Raw genomic sequence first — 25,441 nt, forward strand, 5'->3', positions numbered from 1 at the left:
GTTTTTATGTTTTCAACTAGTTCACAGTCTGTTATGTATTCTGAATTTTGTGTCATGACTTCAGCTACAGTCACTACTACTTTGAGTGTTATGGTACGGGCTTCAGCAATGGGAAATCTGGCTGAGCAGTTGTGCATGATGAAGAGGATTTTGACAGCTTTTTCCACCTTCATCCCATGTTATACGTGCCCATGCCTCTCCTGAGGGATTAGTCAGGCTGTCCTTAGACATTTTGGATGTATTTTCTCAGGTGTGACATTTTATCTGTATCTTCTGTTTCATATGAGCCTGTAATGTAATTTTTGCTACATGTTGCCCTATCTTCTGCTTACTTTGTCTTCCTTCCTCCTGATATCATGGTACATGCTGAGCATTTTGTTTCTCAGTTGAGAGTGGGTGCCACTATTCTTGTGCACCACAGGGTTTAGATAACTGTGTATTGGCTTACCATCAGACCTATAATCATTTTATAAGCACTCGGCAATTGGAATCACCTTTGCTTGGGTGGAGAGCAGACTCTGAAGATCCTGTACATTGATTCCCAACCTAATTTTCCCACCTTTATCTTACCCTTATATCTTTCCTACTGTACCTTTTTCTGTGGCTCTCCACTATTCTCTTGAGGGTTTTTAAACGATACTCATTCCCCCACTACTTTTGCATAAGTTAAGTTATTCTCATTTACCATATCCCTTCCCATGTGATTTTGCTCTTGGGATCTATGAATCACATATTTTTGTGTGCTGGATGGCTTCTTTTCTCCATAGATCTGTTTTTCTAGATATTCCTACATCTTTGGAAATGTGTGGAATCCATAAGGCAACAGTGAACTCTTTCTTCTTTAGTTCGTTATTTGCCTCATTGTGCTCCTGTACTATTCTCTGAATTTGTTATCATCTTTTAGTCTTCCATCCACTGCCTGTTCCTTCCTTTAGGGATCTGTTGGTTTGTTATTCAACTTGTTATCATATTCATCACAGCCAACAATTCTAGTAAATATGCAATGGCTTTCAGCTCATTAAGAGTGCATTTGTTTGATTCTTTTCATCTGTTCAACTTCACCTAACTTTCTTTATCAGTCTCCATAAAAAGACCACAAACATTAGAATTAATTTCACTAAAGAAAGAAAAAGTCTGATAAATTGTTAAGTATAGCAATATTCCTAAATGGTGGTATAGCCTTGCCATATGACACTAGGCATGCATAATTATCACTGGAAGCACCGATTTTTTCTTTCTTATGGTTTAAACCCATGGTCACACCCACTCAAACACTGGTAATCACTTCATGAATATATGTGCTGAACAATGGTTTGACCTCAAAGACAGAGCTGATGCTTACAGCTAGCCCATTTTTCTAGCTCTGCCTGCTGAGCATACAACTTTGGACTCAGCCCATGATCACTGCTCCACAAAACAGTCTCATCTTGAAGGTAGTTACAGAAAATTGTTTGGATAGATCATATCTATCTTCAAATATGCCTTTGACACTGTTTTAAGTGTAACGGTACAGATTAAGAGTATAAATACAAAAGAATCACTTCTGGTTAACTTTTTAGCAGCCAGTTTTATCAATTTCCATAGTATATTCAAAGTACATTTCCCTGATAAATGCACTAAAATCTTGAGTGTATGTTATTTTTGTCACCAGAAATGTACTAAGCTAGACCAAGAAAACCACAGAAGTATTGCACATTTTCAAATTTATTATTATATTCCTACAAAAAAAATGTATTTCCAAGAGGCACTTAATTCACATAATAGGGTGGAAAATTTAAGAGAAGGGATGTGTCTATAAGAAGTATATTTTCAGTTTAAAGCCAGGCATTGTGAAGCGTAAACTTCTGACCTGTGGTAGGAGGGTCCATAACATCTTGCTCCTGAAGTTGGATAGAACAAGAGGAAAGAATTCCATACCATTCAGCTAAACAGAGCACATGGGAACAAATTCACAACCAATCCATCCGAGAAATCAACATCTAAATGATGATAGGAGGGAATGTGCCAGTGAGGTAGTTCACTAAGTTCAAAACCAATTGGGCCAAATTCTCTGCACATCATCAGTCTCTGGATGTAAACCTCACAAAGATGGAGCACCAAAAGGGGCTATGAGTGTCTCCCACAACATCATCATCTGAACAGGATTGTGCCAAAAGCTGGAGTGCAAGGATAAACAGCTGACTCACTGAGCAGTTGTAGTCCATGAATAAATTGAGCCAGGTCCAAGCAACATCATCTTCCAGAACCCACTGCATGGAGGAGGAGAGCATGAGGCAAAATGTTGTGACTGTGGAAGGAGGAGGAATCATTATTAATACACATGTGAGGATTTATGTTGGTTGATCCTGCTCTAAGCCAAAACCACTCATTATGAACAGATATCCAGTCAATGGTCGGGTGAGGCATCCTAAATGGAAGGATATATTGCAAAGGTGCAGGTCTACTTTAACATTTTTATGATATATCTTTGATCCATGTGGAGGATTTATGCCATCAACACTACCACCCCAACAACTGTGAACTGATAAGTGGCAAGAACTTTCATACCTTATAGAGGAAGGGTAGGGACATATTTGGGAGTCCACAAGTATGCCAACACAAGATACAGTGCAATGAGTGATTACAAAAACCCTTTATTGAAAAGTTGACCACTCCTGATTCATTCATTTACAGGGATAGCAGAAGTAGGCATTCATACTTTTCTGTTTTACCCATGAAAGTCCATGGGTCAACATGGTCTAAAGTGAACATTTGTCTGAAGCAAATTACCAAAAGAAAAATCTGTTAACAGTCTTGTGGAAAATTCCAGTAAACAGTGTGCATTACTGGTCATGTGTAAACATCAAGACTGGTGAGATCAGTCTCCCCTAAAGCCAACTTTGGTATGACATCTAATACAACCCTCACTACACCTTCTTCATGGTACCAACCCCACCAAAGTGGAGCATTTAGAATAGAAGAATGCATTTCATGCAACATCATACCATAGATAGGACCACACAGAAGGTAGAACACATGTACTACCAGCTGATGATCCAAGCAACCACAGTCCACAGGATGAACACAGGACAACACAGCATCAACTACCAGGGCTCACTGCACAGAGATCATACATCAGAGGCACTCATAATATGTCTTCTGTATGACTTATTGTTGGCCATACAGTGCAGAACTTTATAAGATCAGAAATAAGCAGTATACCTGGACAGGCAATACTTGTCATTAAATGGTATTCATGACAAAAAATGAAATGCCTGTAAACAGAGACAATATATAAAAAAGTACACATGAGTCACAACCAAATCAGTCTTTGAAGTATGGCAACAAGTGGAAAGCAGCACACTGACAAAGAAGAAACAGTCAACCAATGAAGGTAGTAGGAGATGAATATGTGAGGTGTCATTCACACACCCAGCCAAAGAAGTTTCTCCAATGTATGACAGAAATAAGATACTAGGGAGAAGGTAAGGTGTCATATCTTATGCAACATCATCTGGAAAAAAGTTGAGAAGAAGGAAACAGCAAAGAATATGCCACTCTGATAAGCTGACAAACCCAACATGAAGAAAAGAGGTCACAAAGTCAGGAAAGGTTCCAAGGAATGAAAAGGTGGGATCAAGAACTACAGGAGGCCAGTTGGGCAACATAGCAATGAAGAGAATGGAAAGACCATCAAAGTCTATCTGGATGAGCCTGAGAATAAAGGTAGAAAATGAAGGAAGGGGTGTAAATGAAGAATTTCCTTCACAAGCTGCCAAAGTTTTGAGTATAAAAGGAATGAAACGGATTATTAGAAAATTGATGCCAAAATTTTCTGACAAAAGGATGCTCACAGACTTAAAAAAAAAGAGTATGAAATAAGTCTTAAGGAACAGGTGATGCACAAAACAGGAGGCCAAAAGTTTAGACAGAGGATGTGGGGAACAGTATTAACATTCCAATCCACAAAAAATGTCTGACAAGGTGGTTGATTAATCCTGGAGGAATGCAATAAAAAGAAAATAGTACAAGAGAAAAACAAAGTACCTGTAGAAATGGAAGATATTGAACAAGGTTGTTTGATAAGCAGTAGTGGATGAAACATAAGCCCAATGATAAAATAGCCAAATAAGAAATACAGTAAGGATAAGAACAGTTGGCCTAGAAAGGGAAACCACACAGTAAAGGGACCAATGACAGAAGACATTCCACTTTGGTTGACAAACCACAAAGGATATGGGGCAAACAGAATAGGTTAAGAAGGAAGCAACAAATGCAAACAATCTGTATATTTTTGAAAGGGACAGGATAAATGCTGGGCAGGAGATGGGAGGTTGAGAACAACAGGGTAAAGGACAAGTGACTAAGGTTGATAGATGAGTTCTTTTGAGCTGAATGAGAAGATGAAATCAAGGTTGTGCCATCCAGTAAGAAGCAATCAGAAGGAAATGATATGGAATGGATGACTGAAATCAACCTGAGAAGGAGCTCGAGAGGAGGTTACACATAAAGGTACCAGTTGGTCCTTGGTCCAGTCCTGACTGACAACATCCACATTCCAAGGCCTGTGGTTGAAAAATTGTAGAATCAAAAAGAGAAAACTTAGTGGTGAGGAAAGTAGCAAAAGCATCCAAGTGAGAAGTACTCCACTGACTAAAATGCCACCAGAAAATATGAAGGTCTGAAGACTATATGTGGAATAAATCTGATTGGATTGAGAAAAATTATCTGCCATGAGGTAGAAAGCATTTGGAACATGACAATCAATGGGATGAAACTGTAGCATGTGAGCTCAATGAAGTAATTCCAACAGTTGATCACAAGGTGAATGAGAATGGGTGAACGTAGAGAGGAAGAAAATTATTCAAAGTATTGATACTACAAGATGCTCCTAGATGTTGATGTGGTGGGATCTTTAGAGTGGGGACCATGGAGGTTAGTTTTGAAAAACACACCTGAGTGTGTAGACAAGATAATGTGTAGGAATCAAGAAAACCTTCTCCATCTTGAGAATCCAAACCACTCAAGTTGCTTCTGTTAAGATCACAAGTATGTTGAGAAGTCACCAAATTATGAAAGAACTAATAAAAGTCAGTCATCTATGTAGTAGTAGAAGCACAGCCCTTTAGTGTGCATATAAGTTAAGCAAAGGCTTTGAGCACCCAAAAAAATACACAAGGTGTAAGGCAAGCCCAATGAATAAAGTGCAAAACTGAAACACAATCATTTTGAAGACAAACCAAAGATAGTATTGGGACTAAGAGGAAATGGGAATATATAGGTAAGCATTCAAGATGTCCACTTTGGTCATCCACAAACCTAGAAAAAAAGCCCATCAAAGGATGAGGAAATATTCCATGGTAAAGTGAGGAAGGTCCAGAAAATGATTGAGACAAGACAAACCAATCACAGGATGCCAGTCCCCAGTCTTCATGGAGATGGCAAAAAGCCAGGTGTAAAATTCTTGAGAAGGAAGACTGACTGGCTCTATAGAATGCTGTGAGAGAAGAAAGATCTTGACTAATTGTAGGACTACTAGTTAATGGAAAGGATGCCATAATCAGACAGGATGGAGGTGAAAAGAAGAATCAATGGACTATCCAATCTGACAAAACCCAGATCACCCATGTGTTAGGAGTGATTACCAGTGTTTGATTGGGTGTGACCATGGGTTTAAACCATAAGAAAGAAGAAATTAGTGCTGCTAGTGATAACTATGCATGCCTAGTGTCATATGGCAAGGCTATACCACAATTTAGAAATATTGCTATACTTAACAATTTATCATACTTTTTCTTTCTTTAGTGAAATTAATTCTGATGTTTGTGGTCTTTTATGGAAACTAACAAAGAAATTTGGGTAAAGTTGCTTGTGATATTAACAAAACTTGGGCTCCTTTACAGGAATTCTGGGTATAAATGCTCCACAAGAAGGAGCTGTGCAACTGGTTATAGTGTGTTTGTGTGACAAAAATGCTTAGATAATAAGTTGCATTGTGAGCCACAGTGGGAAGTGCACTTATAGCACATTTAAGTAGAGTTTTACATCTTAACTCCAAACTAGGTTACAATGGATATAATATTTAAGGTTATGATTTTCCATCATCAGTTGAAATTTATTTTTTTGTTATTCTACTTGATCTTTTCTTACTATAATGGAAAATTATAAATTATTTTTTCTTCTTAACTTGTGTTTACCTTTGTCAATCATTGCAGAAACTTTACTATATTTTTACATATTTCTTATTTTCTGTATTATGGATCCTTGAATCAGTATTCATGTCTACTTTTACACCAATACTGCATGCCACAAGTATTCTGCACCCACTATTAGAATCAAATGATTCTGATTTGTCTCTCATGCAAATCATCAGCAGGAGCACAGTATGCTTGTGACACGTGACTCTCTCTATGTCATTGTATTGAACTGTCGCATCTCTTTTGGCAGTGCTTGCATTCAGATCTCTTTATTATTATTATTATTAGTGGTTTAGATTGAATTCATTCTCAAAATGGTTTAATTTAACATACTTTTCCTTTTATGGCATTCAGATTCTTCTAGTCACATTTATTTCTTACTTCAGATACTTTTGTTGACTAATACTACATAAATTCAAAGTTAATGTCATCACTTCGGGTGTCTCGCATCCAACAGGCAATTTACCACAGACTTTAGATGTTGGTAACCTGTTGGGAGGTTTGTCTGTTTATTTGCAGAGAGACTGAATGTTATGTTGGTCAACCGTTTTCTCCCAATGTCGCTCTCCTCTCTCTTGAACATGTGGAAGTTGGACAGGCTGATGAAGACTTTGATTGCTTGTTTCCACCTCCTGAAGCTGCTGTATTTTCCCATACCTTACTGAGGATTCTGTTTGGCATTCCACAGCTTTCAGACTTTATTTCTCAGGTATGTGATGTTTTATCCCTTCTATATCATATGATCTACATCCTTCATCACTGTAGAAGTATAGTTCCCAAACCTATTTGTTTTCCTCTCCTTCCCCAACATTTGAGTTTTTGCTGAACAATTCTCCTTTGAATTAGCAATGGTGTAGTATGCTTCATCCCTCATGGGCTATGGATCAGTCTGCCCCTGCATATCATAGGGTTGACAATCCATATCTTGATCAACAATTGTTGGGTTTGGTTTTTCCCTTTTGAGGGGGTGGGCACCAAGTCTCCAGTTAGTCTCACCCATGCCAAATTTTCCTGCATCTGTCTTACCTTCACAACTATTCTGAAGGAGAGATGATAGTGGTACCAACTCTGATTTCCCATTCTTCCCCTTCTCAGCTCTTACCTGTACTTCATTCTTGTTGTGTCATGGTTGATTGTTTTTCTTGATACATTATATGTTGCCAACAGTTCTAGTAACTACCTGGCAGGTTTGGACCCAGTGAGAGCTCAACTTGTGGTTTTGTTCATTGATGGCATCCTTTTACCACCAAAGTTTGGGTACTTCAGGTTTTGCAAGAGTATGCTTGCATTTCCCACCTCACCTCCTTTGTTCCAAGTATATGTTTCATTTCCTTCTCTTCAGGATCCCATAACTTGCTAGCATCTATCAGAGGTGGTACAGGACTTGCTCACTCAATAGGCTATCAGTCCTGTTCCACATCATTCAGATGAGTTTTACTCTCATTTTTTGTGGTTCCCAAGAAGACTGGGTACTGAAGACCCGTCATTGATCTGTCCGCTCCTCAGTTGTTCTTTTCACCTCCCATATTTTGCCATGGAGTTTTACCTCACTCTTTGGTGGGCATTTTCTCTGGGTCTGTGGATGACTAAGGTAGATGTTTTTAGTGCTTATCTACATATTCTTAATTCTGTATAATCTTGTCTTTATAGTTAGTTCATCCCTCTTAGCTGGCTTCAACACTTTGTGTTTATTATTGTCAAGTTTTGAGAGATTTTACTCTTCATTTTTATGTTCTGGGACTGCATATTTGTTTTTATGTGGATGACTGGCTACTTTTGGCCCATTCCAAACAGGAGTCAGTCAGTCATACTTTACCTCTGTTCAAACCTATTTCTTCATGTTCTTTGTTTCATTTGTCCCTTAAGGCATATTTTCTTCTACTTTTGGCCTGTGGCTGTCAGTGGTCTGACTAGTTTGTCATCGATGTTATATGCACACTTTACCACCATAGCTATATTCTCCTTTTTTCTGGATTGTTTCTTCCTTCCCTAAACCTCAGTGGCTTGTGAAGGTAATTTCTCCTTTTCATCTATTTCCCTTCCCTCTCTTTCTCACCTCTTCCTCCCATTTTGATTGGGATAGTCTTCTCTGCCCTGTGTATGCGCTTCTTTGTTATATTGCCCTTATGGCTTCCTTCCATGGTTCTTGTTCCTGTCTCTTTTTTTCCATGGCAACCAGTTGGGTTCATCATTTGATATCGTTGACTTGTTCCTCCTTCCCACTGTATTTTGTTCCATGTTACCTTCTATAATGTCCAGCACCTCACCTTTTCTCTTGTTTCTCACCTTCATTGGAGGAAATCCTAGAATTGGGTATGTGGACCAACCCTAATATGTTCTTCTCCCATTATTTACATCATGTTGTGGTTTCAGCTTCCTCAAGTTTTTGCTTTCAACCCTGTGGCTGTACTTCAGACTTTATTGCAACTCTGATGATGAGTAAGTCTTTATTAATGCTTTCTTTTCTTTCAGGGGCCCTTATTCATACTTTCAATATGTAGATTCTGCTCTGTTGTGTGTGGTGCTTGACCAGGTTTTCTTTAACACAAAATCTGTATTGTATGCTATGTTGACTAGGGCCTTGCTGTCTGTGGTTTCATATGCTCACCTTTGAGATGTGTAGTTTTACAAGATTGTTTGTTGGTAAATAACCTCAAGATATTTGCTTCATAAATTGGCATGTACCAGGCTGTACAACCCTTGGATTTCCTGATTAAAGTAGAATGGGATAGCTGCATGTTCCTATTATTCCTCAGTTGAATAAATAAGTATGATCTGCTTTTCAGAATAGTGTTTTGTGATCACCTGTTGCACTGTTTCTGGTGTAGATGTTCCTCCAGACTTTTCAACATATTCTCAGCCCTCCTTTTCCTAGTGGAGCTCAAGAGATCTTACCATGTAACAGTTCCAAGCTGCTGGGGTGTTCAGTCATGGATGCATCCACCCTGATGTGTTTCACATAAGATGGATATCTGTAATCTCTCAGTTCAAAGTAGGGTGGTGGTGTTCTGCCAGTGTTCAGGACACAATATCCTCTGATCTGCGAATGACCATACATGGGAGTAAGACATCAAAATGTAGATTACTCCTTTGACTGGGAACCTTCCTCCTACCCTTGTGTGGATGTTGGTACCCTGCAGGCTAATTTTACATTTAGAGTGAGCCAATAAACAAAAGTCCTTGCACAAGTTTTGAGTTGTCTATCATCCTCTTGATTTCTCTTTCTTTGTTGTGCATCATAGCAGGGATATGTGATATTGTTCAGTTATATTCATGGCTGTCCCTCATTTTTTGTTATCATATGGATGTTATTCCTTATTGGATGGTTCTGTTCTATTTCACTGTTGTTGGAGTTGATGACATGCAATGGACTTTCTCTAGGTGGTGGATGTCAAATTCCTGGATCAATAGCTTAAAGCTAGTCTTGTGTCACACCCAGGAATTGGAGTGGTTCTCAGTTCTTCAGTTTAAGGTGAAGACAGTTTGATCTTTATCCTACCCTGGCACATATGTTAGCATCCTGTGAGGAGATTTTTGATGTAGTTGACTCACTGATTATAGCCCACCTAGGCACTCTACATCATAGGATGCATTCTCATTTACCCCCTTTTTTATTGTGAGATTTAGTTACTGTATTTTTCTTTGGTGAGGATCGTTCTTATACCACATTCTCTTGCACTCAGATGTGCTCCGCTCATTTTCTGCCCTGAATTCTTGCAGATTACACAAATGGGTGAAGAGTGAACTTGAATCAGAAGTAATGAAGTTTATTTCTTTGGGTCTTTGGATCTGACTCTCTCTATCTATGGAGATATTCTTCAGATGCTTTGGGGGGGAGGAGGTTATATCTGTTCTTCCCTTGCACCAGTCCTCCCTCCTAATCAGTATGTAGAATTTTAGCTAATCTTGTGAGGGGAGGGAAGTACTGTATTGGAAGTTATAATTTTCCTATACTGAAAATGTATTTCCAATAAGTCCTTCCCTTCATTCACACTTCTCACTCTTCCTACCCACTCATTTCTGGTGTTTCATCATCTAAAGTGATACTTTGATAGAGTCGCATGCATCGTGTGTGTACTATACTCATATTGGTGAAGAAGTGACACATGATTATTTACATGAGATTCACATTGAAATAATTTGATTCCAACAGGCAGGTGCAGAAAGCTTGTGGCATGTGTAATAAAAACGTCTATATATTGAGGGCAGCAATGAATGAGAGTAGCTGATCTTGTGAGAAGAGGGAAGCACCTATTGTAAATTCATTTTCAGTATGGGAAAAGTATAAAGTTTCAAACATATGCCATTGTGGTCTCTTCTATAAATGCACTTTGGAAACCATTCCTCCATTTTCATTAGAGTAATTTTTGTAATTAATGCTAAATGATATTTGTTGTCACTAACATGCTTTTTAATTCAACTTATGACAAATACTTCAGCAGTTCTTGGCCTTAACTATGCCATCTTCAAATGTATAAATAAAACAGCACGTCAGATATTAGATTCTTCCTCAGTTTTGAATGTCTCTTTTTTAGCTCTGATATCTAGTACTGATTAATGGACAATAAAACAACAAATTACATATATAAATTACCATTAACCTTTTAGATTTTGTGTAAAGTGTACTCATGCTTAGCAGTGTCTTGTGTTAGAATTAAAATAGACACAAAATGTTTTAAATGAAACACCTGAGATTTTTTTGTAAGCAGCAATGCAACTTGTACTCACCCAATAAAATAAACATTGAAGTTTTTTTTCTATACAAGATAATTAAAATTTATAAACAGAATATATGCACCTGAGATTTTGTTTTGTAAACAATGACATAAAAAAAGCTTTAAGCCCTTAAGAAAGACTATTTACGTGTCATACAGGTTTTTTTGTTTTTGTTTTAAATTATGATCATCAAAGATTTTTATTGTGCCAGTAATTGATACAGCAGAATCCAATATTACCTTTTATAGCTACTGGACATTTCCTGTGTCATTTTAGAACTTGCTTTCATAGCACACTGCACCTTTTCAAAGGTCTGTTCATTTTGAAATATTTTTAGAAGGACTTTAAACAAAAGCATGTTCATAAATAAATGGGAGGTTTTCAACCATTTGAGTTTCATGAAATTATTTTAATCTTTTGTGTTTTATACTTAGTTTTGTAAGAATGTTTGTCTGTAAAAGAGACAGTGGTTAATGATTACCCAGACTTTTCAAAACTTGTCCATTTTATGTTAAAAGCATGTATGTATGTATGTGGCTGCCTTGAGTAGGCATTGGAACTGTAAGTTGTTTCAGAACAATACATTTAGTATCGCTGATCTTTCAAAGCATCATAAAAGCACTGAAAGAAATACTCCAAGTAAGGCATTTTATCTGTCAACATACCAAGCTCGTACAAGACTTATCTGTTCAGTATCACATGCAAGATTAAATAAGTGCCTAATTTATTAAAAACAGGAGTTTTTCTGTAATGGTCATCTTGGTCTAAATCAAGATTACAGCCATCTATGATTATCAGCTTGTATTTTTCAGTGTAAAATCTCTTGTTGTAAAAAAAAAAAGTGATTAATTTACATCTGTAATTGATTTAATCACTATTCATATGTTGTTAAGTATGTTGATTATATTGCTCAGATTTTGCAGCTAGGTTTAAAACCATCAAAAATGTGAGTAAAAAACAGTTGTTCTTAACATCAGACATCACATTATCAGGTTATCTCTTCACTCTTACTTTTATACAGTTATTTATTTTGCTTGAATCATTACTTAAAATAACAATATTGTTCTGGCAAAGCAGTCCTGCATTCAGTATCCTTATATTGGTTTATATAAGACCATAGTTTGGGATACTATAATTATAGATGCAAACCTAACTCTCAGTGTACTTTACAGCAATCTACTCGCACTTAGTTGTATCTGTGTATAGTGCTTCTCTTATTTTTTTTTTGCAGCCATATAAGGGTCTTGTTACAAATACAAATTTGGAATATCAAGTTACTAACACAGGATTACTCTAGTGTTGTAATTTGCTAGTCTTTATTGATCCCATAGATACATATTGACAATTTATTTGTTTTGATATTATCTACTATGTAATTATTTATTGATAGAAAGGTTATAAATAGCATACCTTTGTCTTCCCATGGTTTTATTATATTACATTGTTAGTTATTTCGTACTTACATGTCAGAATGATTTGTTTATCATACTTTCACAGTATGTAACATACCCTGTCATAACTTCAATGTCTCTCTCATCATTACCTCATTTGGAGTTGTCATACCCTGTCATAACCTCAGTGTGTCTCTCATCATTACCTCTTTTGGAGTTATTGACCATGAAAAGTATGATTGTTTAAAAAATATTCGTCTGAAAGTGTTTACTGTTTTTCAAGGTATCTAAAAATTGCAGAAACTACCAAAAGGCTCACTTTGAGGTTTCACTGATGGATTTTCATCAGTTTTTGAAGGTTTGTGTGTGTGTTTGTTTATACATTGTCATTTATGATATTGTTTTGTATATGAACTGTTTCATAACTAGTAATATACATAGTGCAAGTTCGTTTTTTTGTCCACCAGTAATTACTATGTTTTTCTTTAATAGATAATGATATTATTTGTAGTAATGATTCTGGTTCTAGATTAGTTCCAGTTACAGCTGCTGGCAGTTTTCCAGGTTGGACATATTTCATTCTTCTTTGCTTGCTGCTGTCTGGTGGAGCTTGTTTTGTTGCTATGATTTATTTAAGTTATACATCATGATATTCAGTTTTCATTTTTTTTTTCATAATTTTGAAGTAGGAAAAAGAGATACAGTGTGCTAAATTAAAGAGAAATGCACTTTTACAGGTCAGACTTGTAATTTTCTCCTGTTAATGCTGTTGTCACTTGACCCTTTATAGAATTAGAAAATACTAGCTTGATGGTTTTTCACAACTGACTAATGAATGAAGTTAATTTATATAAGATAAATAATATTAATAATAAAGTGTTTGATGTTAAAAAAAAGTAATGAACCTAATCTGGATATATAATAACTTCAGTTAATCTAGTTCACACCAAAACTGCTGTTAAAAAGAATTGATGATAAAAATAGTGTGTGAAACATCACTGTGTGATATTTCAACTGGTCTGATAAGCCCTGGTATTGGATTAAAAATATACCACATTTAGTGTGATTGAAATGTTGGCACATTCTTTTTATTTTCACCCAGAAGTCCTTTGAGGTAGTAATGAATATTCTACTAGAGTTTTAGAACTGTTTCTAAAAGTGTGTTTATAACAAAAATTGCAACACTATTATCTTTGCCTAACAAGGAATAGAGGTGAAGGTTAAAGTAATTGTGAACATATATGTTTCTCATAGCATTTAAGATTAAATTAATGCATTTTTTTTGTTTTAAACAAGACAAGTCTTTTATAATTCATGGTTTTACATTTTGGTAAATGTTACTATAAGTTTTTTAAAAAGGTATTTGCCAAATCATTTTCATATTAATTAGGTACAATCACATACAGGCATGAGGTGGTTCATGAAGTGTTTTGAACCTCAGTAAAAATTCTCTTGAAAGTTGTTGGGTATTCCGGTTTAAGTGATGTCTGCAGGTTTTCATGTAAAAAAATAATCCCAGTTTTTAATTCAAATGAAATGATGATAGGAGAAGCTTGTATTGTTTTCCTTCCCATTAATTTAGATACAAACCACATACATTTGGAGAAAAATAATGAATGCAGTCAACATATTTATTTGTTATGTCTTCATCCAGAATATAACAGGAGGGGAATCTTTTTATTTGTGTGTGTGTGTGTGCTTATTTATCCAGAAAGCATAAGGCTCTTACACTTTTTTTTTTTTTTTTTGGGGGGGGGGGTGCATTGCATATAACATTGGAACACAGATCTAATTTAGATTATCTGTTTTAGATATCAAAATTCTAAACGTTTTGGTAATCCTACTGTAGCATGCTTTGTTAAACTTTTAAGGTATTCTTGGTGTTTTGTAAGTAATATTACTACTAATAGTAACTGTAAAAATTTGAAATCATTGTTAAAAGGTGAGACTTCTAATTCTATACATATATGAACAAAGATTTTGGCTGAAATTTGGTTGTTCTTTCCCACCCCCCTCTAGCTACAGATCTCTATTGTTGTTACTGTTAAACTGAGAAGTAAAGTACAGGGTGTCCAGAAAGTCACTGTGCACTTATTTATAAACAGACAAAACTGCACAGTGACTTTCTGAACACCCTGCAGAAGAAAGATTACCAAAAGAAAGATTTAAATTGAATGACCATTCTCAACATTCTACCTAGACTTGGTTTAAAGATGGTTTCATCTTAACATCAAACCAATGCAGCTCAAAATTTTCTTTATTGACATTCGGAATTTTGTGTATTACTATGCTTTGGACTGTGTGCAGTGTCCTGCATGAAGCAGAAATGGTACGGCATTTCTAGTTACGGCATTCAACCGGCAATCTGTGGATCTCGGGATCGAAACTGAATGCCAAACATGGTCGCCCTTTCAGCCATTGGAGCATTAAACGTCGTGTTCAATCCCACTACTTGTTCATAAAAAGAGTATCCCAAGAGTTGGAGGTGGGTGCTGCTGAGCTAGTACATTCATTCTGATAGGCAGCTAGTCATAGTAGGCGTAGCCATACACATTGTTTTAAAAAAACATACTTGAAACGCCATCAGTAGGGTCTGTGTTTTGAATGCACTGCCCACACTTTGAAACGTATGAATACAGTTTCACTTTCGTCTCTACAAAGTTATGTTAACCAAGTAAGTCTCGAGAAAAAGAAACAGATTTTGAACATTGTTTTTGATTTTTACTTCTTCCCAAGATGTTCAGTGTATTAAACATTACTTCTTTAAACAGAACAATGAAGTAACAACTAGGTGATGATCTGTCAAAACCAAAACAGTTTTGGATGATACACAACGTAGTTATTTCTTACTTGGTAGAGTCTGTGACCGCGATGAAGAAGTCCCAGTTTAACGTATGTATTCCTATAACTTTGTGGCCTTGGTACTGCGGATAGGTGTCCTCTACAGGGAAATTACTTGTTTAATTATAAGTTATTCGGTGTAATGTCTGTGTGACGGATAAAAACTTTAAAAATGAAGGAAAGGGGGAAAGTCTTGGCAGTTGCTTAAGAAGTGTGGGGGCGAAAGTCTTTGCTGTGGGGAAAGGGGGGGTGCATGCGTGTGTTACATGGGTACAAGTAAAGAATTATTAAAAGATCTGATGCAATGTCGTTAGTAATTTTGTTATTCTAAACTTTAGCCACTTTATTCCGTTTGAAAACGAGATTTAAATCAGTTGTTTAAAAATTATTTATGTATCAGTGTTTGTTTTAATGATAAACATTTCCGTTATATTTTAATTTGTTAAACAACACTAATAACAAAGGGTTAGCGTTACTTCGTTTGGTGTTTTACAGAGCAGTATTTCACAGACTATTTTTTAGTGGTGGATGCACGAGAAGTGTTAGGTAAATGTTCCGTTTTTTGTTTTTTTTAAATAAGTTTGTTGCCGTCATGACTTGTATATACCACAAAGTACGGTAGTGCTTAATATGTAAGGATGGGAAGGAAAAAACTGGCCGCCGCATGTTGTGTATTGCTCATCATGTGTAAATATTTCGTGAATGGTCTAAGTCTAGGTGAGTCATTTAACTGCTTTAATTATTTTAAATACATAACAACCTTAACCCCCTCTAAAAAAATGGTTTCCTACACGAAGCTCGATTTTTTCCAGTTGTACGTAAGTTACACAGCAACAACTCTTTAGTTGGTTTAAAAATAAATATATTTAAAATAGTGGGTTAATATTTAAAATCGTTAAATTACTTTTTTTTAAAATATACTACGTGAAAATACGCCAAGTAAAATCAACAACTGAGGTGTAACTTATAATTACCTTGTGAGGGGGGTATTCGTCAGCCACGGATGAATAACAATATAAAATAATGAGGTGACAGGCTGAACAGCAGTATTGTAAGCTGTATTTCTAATTTTTGGCAACTTCCAACACTTAGGATCTAGACTTTCTACATTTTTCCAACATTGTAAGGATGTTCATCTGTTAGGTAGGTTGAACACTCAGTTTTTTCTGTGTGTATGTGCCTGTGAATTATAAAGCGTAAAAAATATGTTTTAATCCCTCCCTGTATATATATATATATATATATATATATGGGGAACTTCATCTGGCATGAATGAATCGGAGAGAAGGAAGTGTTCGTTCAATTATACATAATTAGTGTTTATTTAATTGACTCAACGAACACAATGATATTTATGTTTTGATTCACTAGATAGAGAAAGATTTTCATTAAGTAAAAAATTAATACATACATATACGTATATATACACTGATGGCCAAAATCTTGAGGCCAATGAGCATAAAGAAAAAATATGTATTTTGCGCTGTTAGACTCAACCTCTTATTTGAGTAGAGCTTCGAAAGATGAAAATAAGAAAAGGGTAAAAACATTTAACATTTACTAGGGAAAATGCTTGTGTGGAAATGACTGGACCTTTCAGCAGGGAAACGCTGCAATCCACAATGCCCGCAGGACAAAGGACTTTTTCATGGCGAATAACGTGGTTCTTTTGGATCATACAGCGTGTTCACCCGAACTGTACCCCATTGAAAATATTTGGGGGTGGATGGCAAGGGAAGTCTGTAGAAATGGACGTCAATTTCAAACAGTGCACGATCTTTATGAAGCTATATTCACCACTTGGAATAACATTCCAGCCAGCTTTCTGCAAACGCTTATATCGACCATGGTAAAGCGAATGTTTGCAGTTATTTAAAATAGAACAAATAGGGTTATACATATCTTTATTTTACATAGGATAGAAGTTGAGTGTTATATTTGAAATTATTTTGTAGGCTCATCGCGTCGTTGCAGGCCATGTCCAACCATGCTCTATCTGACCACCTTGCATCTTGACAGTTGCCCTGCATCGTAGTTTCCATTACAAAAGCCTCCACTGTAAGCTTGACGTGTCCTAAAGCACACTGCTGTTCTCTTTATGCTTTCCACGGTACATTTAATATGAGGACGATTGTGAGGATTTTTGGTTTCTCAGTTGTTACAAGCACCTCACTTTTCTTAGGGTACGACTTGTTGCCGATCTCTTTTTGAATATTAATTCATATTCCTTCGTTTTCCAGTGGTGATATTAAGAACACAGAATATTCCCGCCTTAAAAATTTTAAATACCTGATGTAAACACATATTTATGAGCCAAGTATATTAGTGCTTTTGCTGTTATATACCCTTCCCAGAAGTGGTAAGGTTTCAGTAGCTTCGTAACACTACCACAAACAAAAATAAATGTCAAAATGTGGGTCTGTTACATTCTATTCACCACGACTACACCAGTTGTGGTTGTCAGGTAACTTACTGATCAGCATGTTCAAAATCATTGTAATGTAATGCATTCAGCACTCTGTAGTTTGAACTTTATTTTATTTGTTTGTATTGGGTTTGCGTTCATACATTGCCGTATCAGTTTTCACAGGTTTAGAGTACGTTAATAATTCTATTTAATAAGTATTACTTCCATTGACAGTTAGTGCAAAAATTTACTTCGTATTTAACAATAGGTATTTTTACGCGTTTCCTTCTCAGACTTGAAGAATGGAAAAATGATCGTATTCATAAATTTGAGTTTTGTTTGATTAAAATAACCCATAGATATCTTCTGTGAAGGACATCGATTGTTTTGCATTATGGTAAGCTTAATTAACGGTAATTTACTGATTTGCCGCAAATTTGTTCCCATTAATGTTTGTAATTTATGAAATATATGATTTTTATAACATTTTAATACTTTAAGTCATATAGCCCTACAACAGTATTTCGTTTTTTACTTCCACGTGAGGTCCGTTGAGGTAAGTATGTTTTTTCAGTGTGTGTGTGTCGTTGAATTTTGAAAAGAGTGTTCGTTTTTAACCTCGGTATCTTGGGTTTTTATCGTGCTGTGTACATAATTATATGAACGTTATGGGTGCGTTGTAAGCCAACTTCAGGAGATCCATTTCTACTTATCAGTTCCAGTGGATTAGTTGTTATAACCTGTATTTCTGTTTGTGTGTTCCTTGTTTTGTAAATCTGTTTCATTAGGATGTGAATGTGAGGACACATGTATATACAAAAATACATCGTATAACTTAAAGATGTAATAAAGTTTTTACAGTGAAATATGTATTTCATGTTTTTATGTTTATTATTTTTTAGTCTTTTAAGATTAATTTTAAGGAATATTTTCATGGACTCGTATTTTTCGTTAGGCCCTCAAATTTTCGTAGGCTCTAGGCACTGTGCCTAATGAATAATCCGGTTATGTTAGGAGCAACAACTGTGTGAAATTTCTGAATAACTGTTTCAGATGTGATGTTTGTCATTGAGCACTATATCTACTTTTTTTCTTTTTTTTTTTTACAAATATGAGACTTGTTAATAAAGGCAAGAAGTTTGAGAAATCGGTGTATCTTTATCGATATATGGTTCTTTATCTGCTGTCCTCCAGAACCACAGCGACATGTCCGTGGACTTACAACGCTAGAAACCGAGTGTCGATACCTGTGGTGGTTAGAGTACAGAGAGCTCATTGTGTATCTTTGTGCTTAATTTTAAACAAACGAAAACCGTATTTTTTCCCATTGAAATACGTTTTGCCCTTCTCACATCATGGTTTATATCTCAGCTTAATTTATATTGTATATACATTTATTCTGTTGTTTTTTACCGTATTGTCTGAAAAACAACATTGTTTTAAAATATCGTCCAAGGCAAGTTTATTATTTAAATTATGTATCGATTTACTATATCTCGTTTTTGCTATTTCATTTTGATTAAAGATAAATAAATGTTGTGGTGGAGACACGAACCAATATATATATATATATATATCAACGTTTGTTTTTTAACTGGAGGTACCGTGTTGAACCTACAACTCTGATCATATGAACTAGTTTAAATATATAGTTTAATATATCAATAAATAAAACATGGTAAATATATTTGTGATGTGATACATTTGATTAAGATACATATTATATGATTTTGTATATATTTAGATTGAGTTTGTAATTATTGATAAATAAGTAATATAGTGCCCGAACGACAGAAAACGTTCGTGATTTGTAAATTTTACCAGGGTTTTTTAAAGTACTCGTATGAATAAATAATAAAAACTTTCAGGACAGATAGAACCATCTGAATATATAAAAGTATTAGACTTTTTGCTGAAGGTACCCGTATTAATAAAATAAATAGTAAATAAATTGATAAAACCGTAAGATTCGTGCCTAAACATATATTAACCCATACTAATACTTGCGCGCATAATAAATATTCTTATACAAGGTTTGTCTAACAGGCTGTATTACAAAAAACATGACCTGTCCAGGATTTAGCACATGCAACTTAAGTTTATATGTTCTATCTATATATTAGTATTCTAAAGCATATGCTGTAATCGTACACGTGACTACAAAGCAGAAGAATGTTCCGTTTGACTGGTATTCTTGGAGGGGGGGAGTCTACGTGACGAAACGTGATCCTGATAGCACAGCGGTAAATCTGCGGAGTCAGAACTGTAGAAACTAGGTTTCGATACCTGTGGTGGGACACCATAAATATCTCGTTGTTTAGCTGAAATAGAAACTGACGAAAAGCACAGCATTAAATATATTTCCTATTCATTTTTAAATATAAAATAATTGTCAAAAAATATCCGTAATGGATTTTCTCTTGTCACGGCTTATTTTGTTTGTAGTTTAATCAGTCAGTTTTTGTATAATCAAGCTATTTTAAACCAGTTTTGTGTTACTGACTTCAAAAATAACTTTGATTGTCTTTTTGAGCATTTTATATATTAAACTTTGAGGTAGATTAATAAACTTTTATTCTGTCGTGTTTGTTTGTTTTTTGAAAAGCGAAATGTGGTGTAAGAATATTTTTATTGTATTTTTCTTTTAATATTAAATAAAACGTAATGAACAAAACTAAATCACAGATGTACTGTATCTTGTTATTATGAGTAAGTTTTTTTGTGTCGTTGTGAAAATTAACCGGTATTTTTTGCGCAAATTTAAGAGTTGGAGTTCAGCAAGATAGGGACAACTATAAAAGTAAACGGTCTCACATGGCCATGTGGTTAAGGCGCTGGACTAGTGGGTTGGAATTCCCGTCACACCAAACATGTTCGCCCTTTCACTCGTGGGGGCGTTATAATGCTACGATCAATCCCACTATTTCTTGGTAAAAGAGTAGCCCAAGAGTTTTAGCGATGGGTGGTGATGATTAGCTGCCTTCCTTCTAGTCTTACACTGCTAAATTAAGGACTGCTAGCGCAGATAGTCCTCATGTAGCTTTGCGCGAAATTCAAAACAAACAACAAAATAAAAGTACAAAATAAAGTGAAGTCATCACATTAGGATTTGGTATATAGGATTATGTATCCGTAATTTTTTCCCTGAGATGTTGTCAGCACAATTTTTTTCTCTTTTTACATAATTTTCAACATTTGGAAGCTAGAAACTTTCCCAGTATTATCGACCATAAATTTAACTAAAGGTCACTTTAGTTATTCTAACAAGAAAAACAGGTGCCCAACCTGATTGGGTAGCAATAAACTCATTATTGTATCTTATTAATTTTAAAATTTCTACATTTTAAACTTTTACCTGACCTACAGGGTGTAAGTGTTGTCTATAAGTTTGTATGTTTGAACTTTCACATAGTGAAGGCTAAAATACTTCTAGTTTGATCGATTTAGTCTTGCTGTTAACATCCTCGTATTTCTTGGAAAATGTACATGAAGCCTAACCGTTCGGTTTAGTAACTCGATGTTTAGAAAGACTTCCTTTCCGTCCAGGATTAAAAGTTATAGTAGTACAGGATGTAGTTTTAGTTGGTACGGCAAACCCTACACACGCTACAGGCGTATCGTCCAATGGCGTGTCCTGCACGCGGCATGATAGTGCGCGTTTTGCTCGTTCACGTTCGACTGTGACTCAGCAAGCAAGCAACTAACAAGTTAAGTGCGTAGCAGCAGGATAGCATCGTCAGTGGAAGCTTAGCTGGCGTCGTGGGTTGTTCGGTCCTCACGACGACGTACAGTTGAAACCTCTGTTTCCAATCTACCTACAGGCAAAACTAAAGTTAGTTAGTGCTGTGAAAGGGGTGCTTTATAAACAGCCCACGTAAAGTTTTTTTTTTTTCAAGGTGAGGAAATTCAAGTAGATTTACTGCACTTTTTTAGATTCTACTGTGTTGAGCTTCGTTCTAGTCCAGTCTTGGGTTGTTCTCATGTACTTATAACGTATAATGTAGTTCTGAAACTGTGGTAGTTTGTATTTAACTTACGTTACTTTGTGTTTGAATGACTGGCAGTTGGAGCCAGGCTAAAATTGGTCTAATGTTGCAGTGCTTCACACGTACGTGTCCTCTACAAGTTAGCAGAAAACTAGGCTTAGTGTTCATTCACAGACTTGGTGAAAGACAAGGCAGTTGATGTAGATGTATTAAGATATATTTGTAGATACAGACTAAAAGACATTTCAGTAGTTCTGAGAGACTTAAGTTTTGTAGCTGTATTTTTTTAATATTTTGTAGTCGAGCTGGGATTAATACGCTAAAGGTCAAAGGTCACAACTCAGCATGCCTGTTGCTGCCTCAGCTGGTCAGAATGATTCAAGTGTAACCAGGTACCACCCATTACTACCTAAACCTGGTCATCATGGGAATTTGAGCCCCACTTTATTGTCCCCAGGATCAAATCACATTTTCTCAGGAGATCCTCAGGCTTGTCTTCAGGTAGGGTTATTGTACTTAGGTTAAACTTTTAAACAACGTTTAATTACATGTTTTCACTCTAATAACCTCATGAGTTTTATGGAACAGCTACTTGTCAAGTGAATCAGAAAAGACTTGAATAAAGCTACATGTGAATGTTTTAGCAAAATCTTAATAGTAATAGAACTAGATTGTTGAATTTTTGCCAGTGAAGCATTGTGTGTGTCTACTATATTGGTAAACATTGATGATTGAACTCATATCAGATGTTTCTTTAACCCAATGGTATTTAAAGCTAAACACAGTAAGGAATTATTTAATATACTGGAAAATCTCTTCAGGAAAAGATTGAGTTTGATACAGGTTATGTATAGAACACTAGTTGTTGTTTGGGTATCATCAGACAACACAATAATATTGTAGCTCTGTATCTAAGGAAACATATTAGTTGGTTATGTATAAAACACTAGCTGTTTGGATATCAGACAACATAATATTGTAGCTCTGTACTCAAAGAGCTTGATATTTTAATGTTATGTATAGAACACTAGTTGTTTGGGTATCATTAGACAACACAATAATATTGTAGCTCTGTACTAAAGGAAACGTATATTTTAATGTTGGTTAGGTATAGAATGCTAGTTGTTGTTTTGGCATTAGACAAAACAATGATATTATAGTTAAGGAAACATTTTAACATGTATTGTGTTTAAAGTAGTAATTGTAGTTTTGGTATCAGACAACAAAATTATATGCTATTGAAAGACTTCATATGCACTTGCCTTAAAAGACTATTCATATCCTCTTCATCAGGTTAATATTGAATTAATGGACACAAGTGTTTCTTTCTGGAACATTGCCATGGAAATTTTGTGTAGCCATAAAGAAGGGTATTTATGCCCTTTCCGAGTTTTCATTTCACCAGTTTCTGATAAGTATTGAAATCTTAAAAGATGTGTATTTTGTTGTGTATATAATATAAAACTGGAATTTAAAGGAAACAAATTTGATAGTGACCAACTTTTCAGCAGTAACATGTTTATTAAGTGCAGTTCTCCAAAAGAATAATTCCATTATTGACTTAAAAAAGATGGCTATAGGAGGGGTAGAGGCCATTTTACTGCATTAATAAAGAGAAATACCTTTAGATTCCACTGCAGGGATGGCTAACTACATAGTGTTTTGATCAAATGGACAGCTTCTTGCTTGGAAGTAGCCAAGTGTATTTTGGCACACTTTGCTGAACTTTATAACCTTTGAAATAGAATTCAGTTGCTGAGTCTTATTCCTCATCTGTCAAATCTTTCACTTGGTAATGCAGATCATGTAGGTGCATTGCTTCATGAGCTGTGTCTTAAGATAACTTTTCTGAATTGTTTATTCCTTATCTTTGGAGAGTTCACATCAGGATCGTATCTTCATTGAGGATATCGGGATGGATATCACGAGTACAGAAACCAAGAACTGTTTCATCTACAACAGCTTTACTGTAAAGCATTCTAGCACAGTTGAGATGCTTGTGATATTGAATGGATACTTTAAGTTTTATGAAGTACACCAGGTATTGATAGAATGGAGTTCTAGAGTAGTTGGCACTTCAGGATGGTTTCTAAATTGTGTTTTTATTTTAAAGTAGTTTAACAGTTTCTTAGTTGTAATTGCAGATGTGATGAAAATATTTTGAAACTCTCTTCATCACTTTTGTGAGCTCAAGATGAAATGAAACTGGCAACATGGAAACCTCTATTGGCATTCTTTAGTGATTTTCATAGTGGCTGCATTATTGTGAATACTTTTTGGCATCGTTTATGAGAAATATCTTGAAATTGATTCATAACATAGTTCATAGTGTTTTAAGATTCATTGATGTTGTGATGAACGAATGAAAATTACCACAAAGGGAGTTCTTGATTAGAATACCAATCTTTTGTTGGACATCCATATACTCAGTATTTAGTTTTTTTCATACCTTTCTTATGGTTGAGAATTTTGTCAACTTGGGTGTTGCTACATAAATAGGTATTAAGCATAAATATTTTTAATAATGTATAAAAAAAAAGTGTTAAACAGTAAACAGGCAACCAAGCTTGTGGCTAGACAATATTTTATCTGTTAATTTTTAAATGTCAACTTAATACAGGTTTCTAGGACTTCAAAAAGAGTGATAATCATACTATCTAGTCCTTCATGCTTACATTAAACCTGGGAAAGTATTTTATTATAAGACAAGTGCACAGTCAAACACTTGGTAGTATTGATGCACATGAAAATCTGGGTAGCATTTACTGTAGTTGTTTCAGTTGTGTTTTTTTGTGAACTATTGTAAATTGAGTAAGTTAAAATGCTGATAGTTATGTTATTTAAGAATTGTAATTAAAACTGAAGCATTACTGTAGAATAAGTAATCAAAATTAATTGTTCTCCATACAACTATTTACTGTACTGATTGTCATTTAAGTGAATCTTGTAGACCATAAACATTTGGAAAAATTTTACTTTGTTGTTAAAGTGATACTCAGGAGCTGTTAAAACACAACTTGCATATTTTCATTTTTAATGTAATAAAATATTTTTTTTCTACCTGTAGAGTTGATAGTAAAACCATTTTGGCATGCTTAGCAGAGGAGAATATTCCATTCTTTGTTTTAGGTTTTAGAATCACTCCTTACAGTCATGATGTTATTGTTGTTAGCCTGATATTCTGGGTTTAATTAAACTCCTAAGAATTACTTTGGTAATTTTATTGTGTTCAGTGTAGAGAAAGAAGGTAAAGTTTATTACTGTATGACTTCAGTACTATTATGCTTTGATTTAATGTTGTTTCTTTAGAAATTAACTGCAATATATTTTATTTAGCTGTATAGTTCCTGTCGTAGGTATTTGTGCAAAATACCTGAACTTTCATGAACTAGTCCAGATATACAAGATAGTAATGGGTTAAGCAGTGTAATGATGTCATTATTCATTGTGTCCACTACACTGATGTATTACATAACTTACAATGTTACAAGGACAGTTCATAATGTCTTTTTTTTTTTTAAGTTATCAATAAAATTATTTCCTGTATTAAAAGGAAATTCGCCAGCTAGCTTCTCCCACAAACCTTATTCATCAAGGAGCTGATAATACTCTAACAGCTTCCAGTCATCCACCATCACACTTGTTTGGTCGTCACACTCCAACTGGACTTTTTCCTGTGCAACCAGTAATGGAACAGCATTCATTTCCTCCACCTCATCGTAGCTCCTCTAGTGGCTATGATCTTAGAGAAGTCCCTCAACGGAGATCACATCAAGGTTGGTTAGTTTTTTTCACCTTTTGGAGTAATTAAAAATGCTTCTCTTTCAGTTTGACCTCCTGAACTTTGATGGAAATGAATAAGTTTGTTCCTTTTTAGTGATTTTCAGAAAAAAGGCATCTTTGGAGAATTGTTGCATAATTATT

General features: G+C 35.2%; 1 protein-coding gene across 3 annotated transcripts in view; it reads left to right on the top strand.

Moving 5' to 3' along the window:
* LOC143256081 (E3 ubiquitin-protein ligase RNF38-like) overlaps nt 1–25,441 on the top strand; it is a 113,015-nt gene that overhangs the window by 14,946 nt on the left and 72,628 nt on the right. Inside the window, exons 1-3 of one of the 3 annotated variants that reach the window (XM_076512757.1) lie at nt 21,123–21,427; nt 21,818–22,018; nt 25,071–25,293. In XM_076512757.1, the coding sequence (XP_076368872.1) occupies nt 21,863–22,018; nt 25,071–25,293 (379 nt within the window). In that variant the 5' untranslated portion in view covers nt 21,123–21,427; nt 21,818–21,862. Of the gene's footprint in view, nt 1–21,122; nt 21,428–21,817; nt 22,019–25,070; nt 25,294–25,441 lie in introns of those variants that run through there. The other 2 variants (XM_076512755.1, XM_076512756.1) reach the window with 2 other exon arrangements.

This window comes from Tachypleus tridentatus, chromosome 7 (genome assembly GCF_004210375.1).
Source record: "Tachypleus tridentatus isolate NWPU-2018 chromosome 7, ASM421037v1, whole genome shotgun sequence".
Classification (NCBI taxonomy): Eukaryota; Metazoa; Arthropoda; class Merostomata; order Xiphosura; family Limulidae; genus Tachypleus; species Tachypleus tridentatus.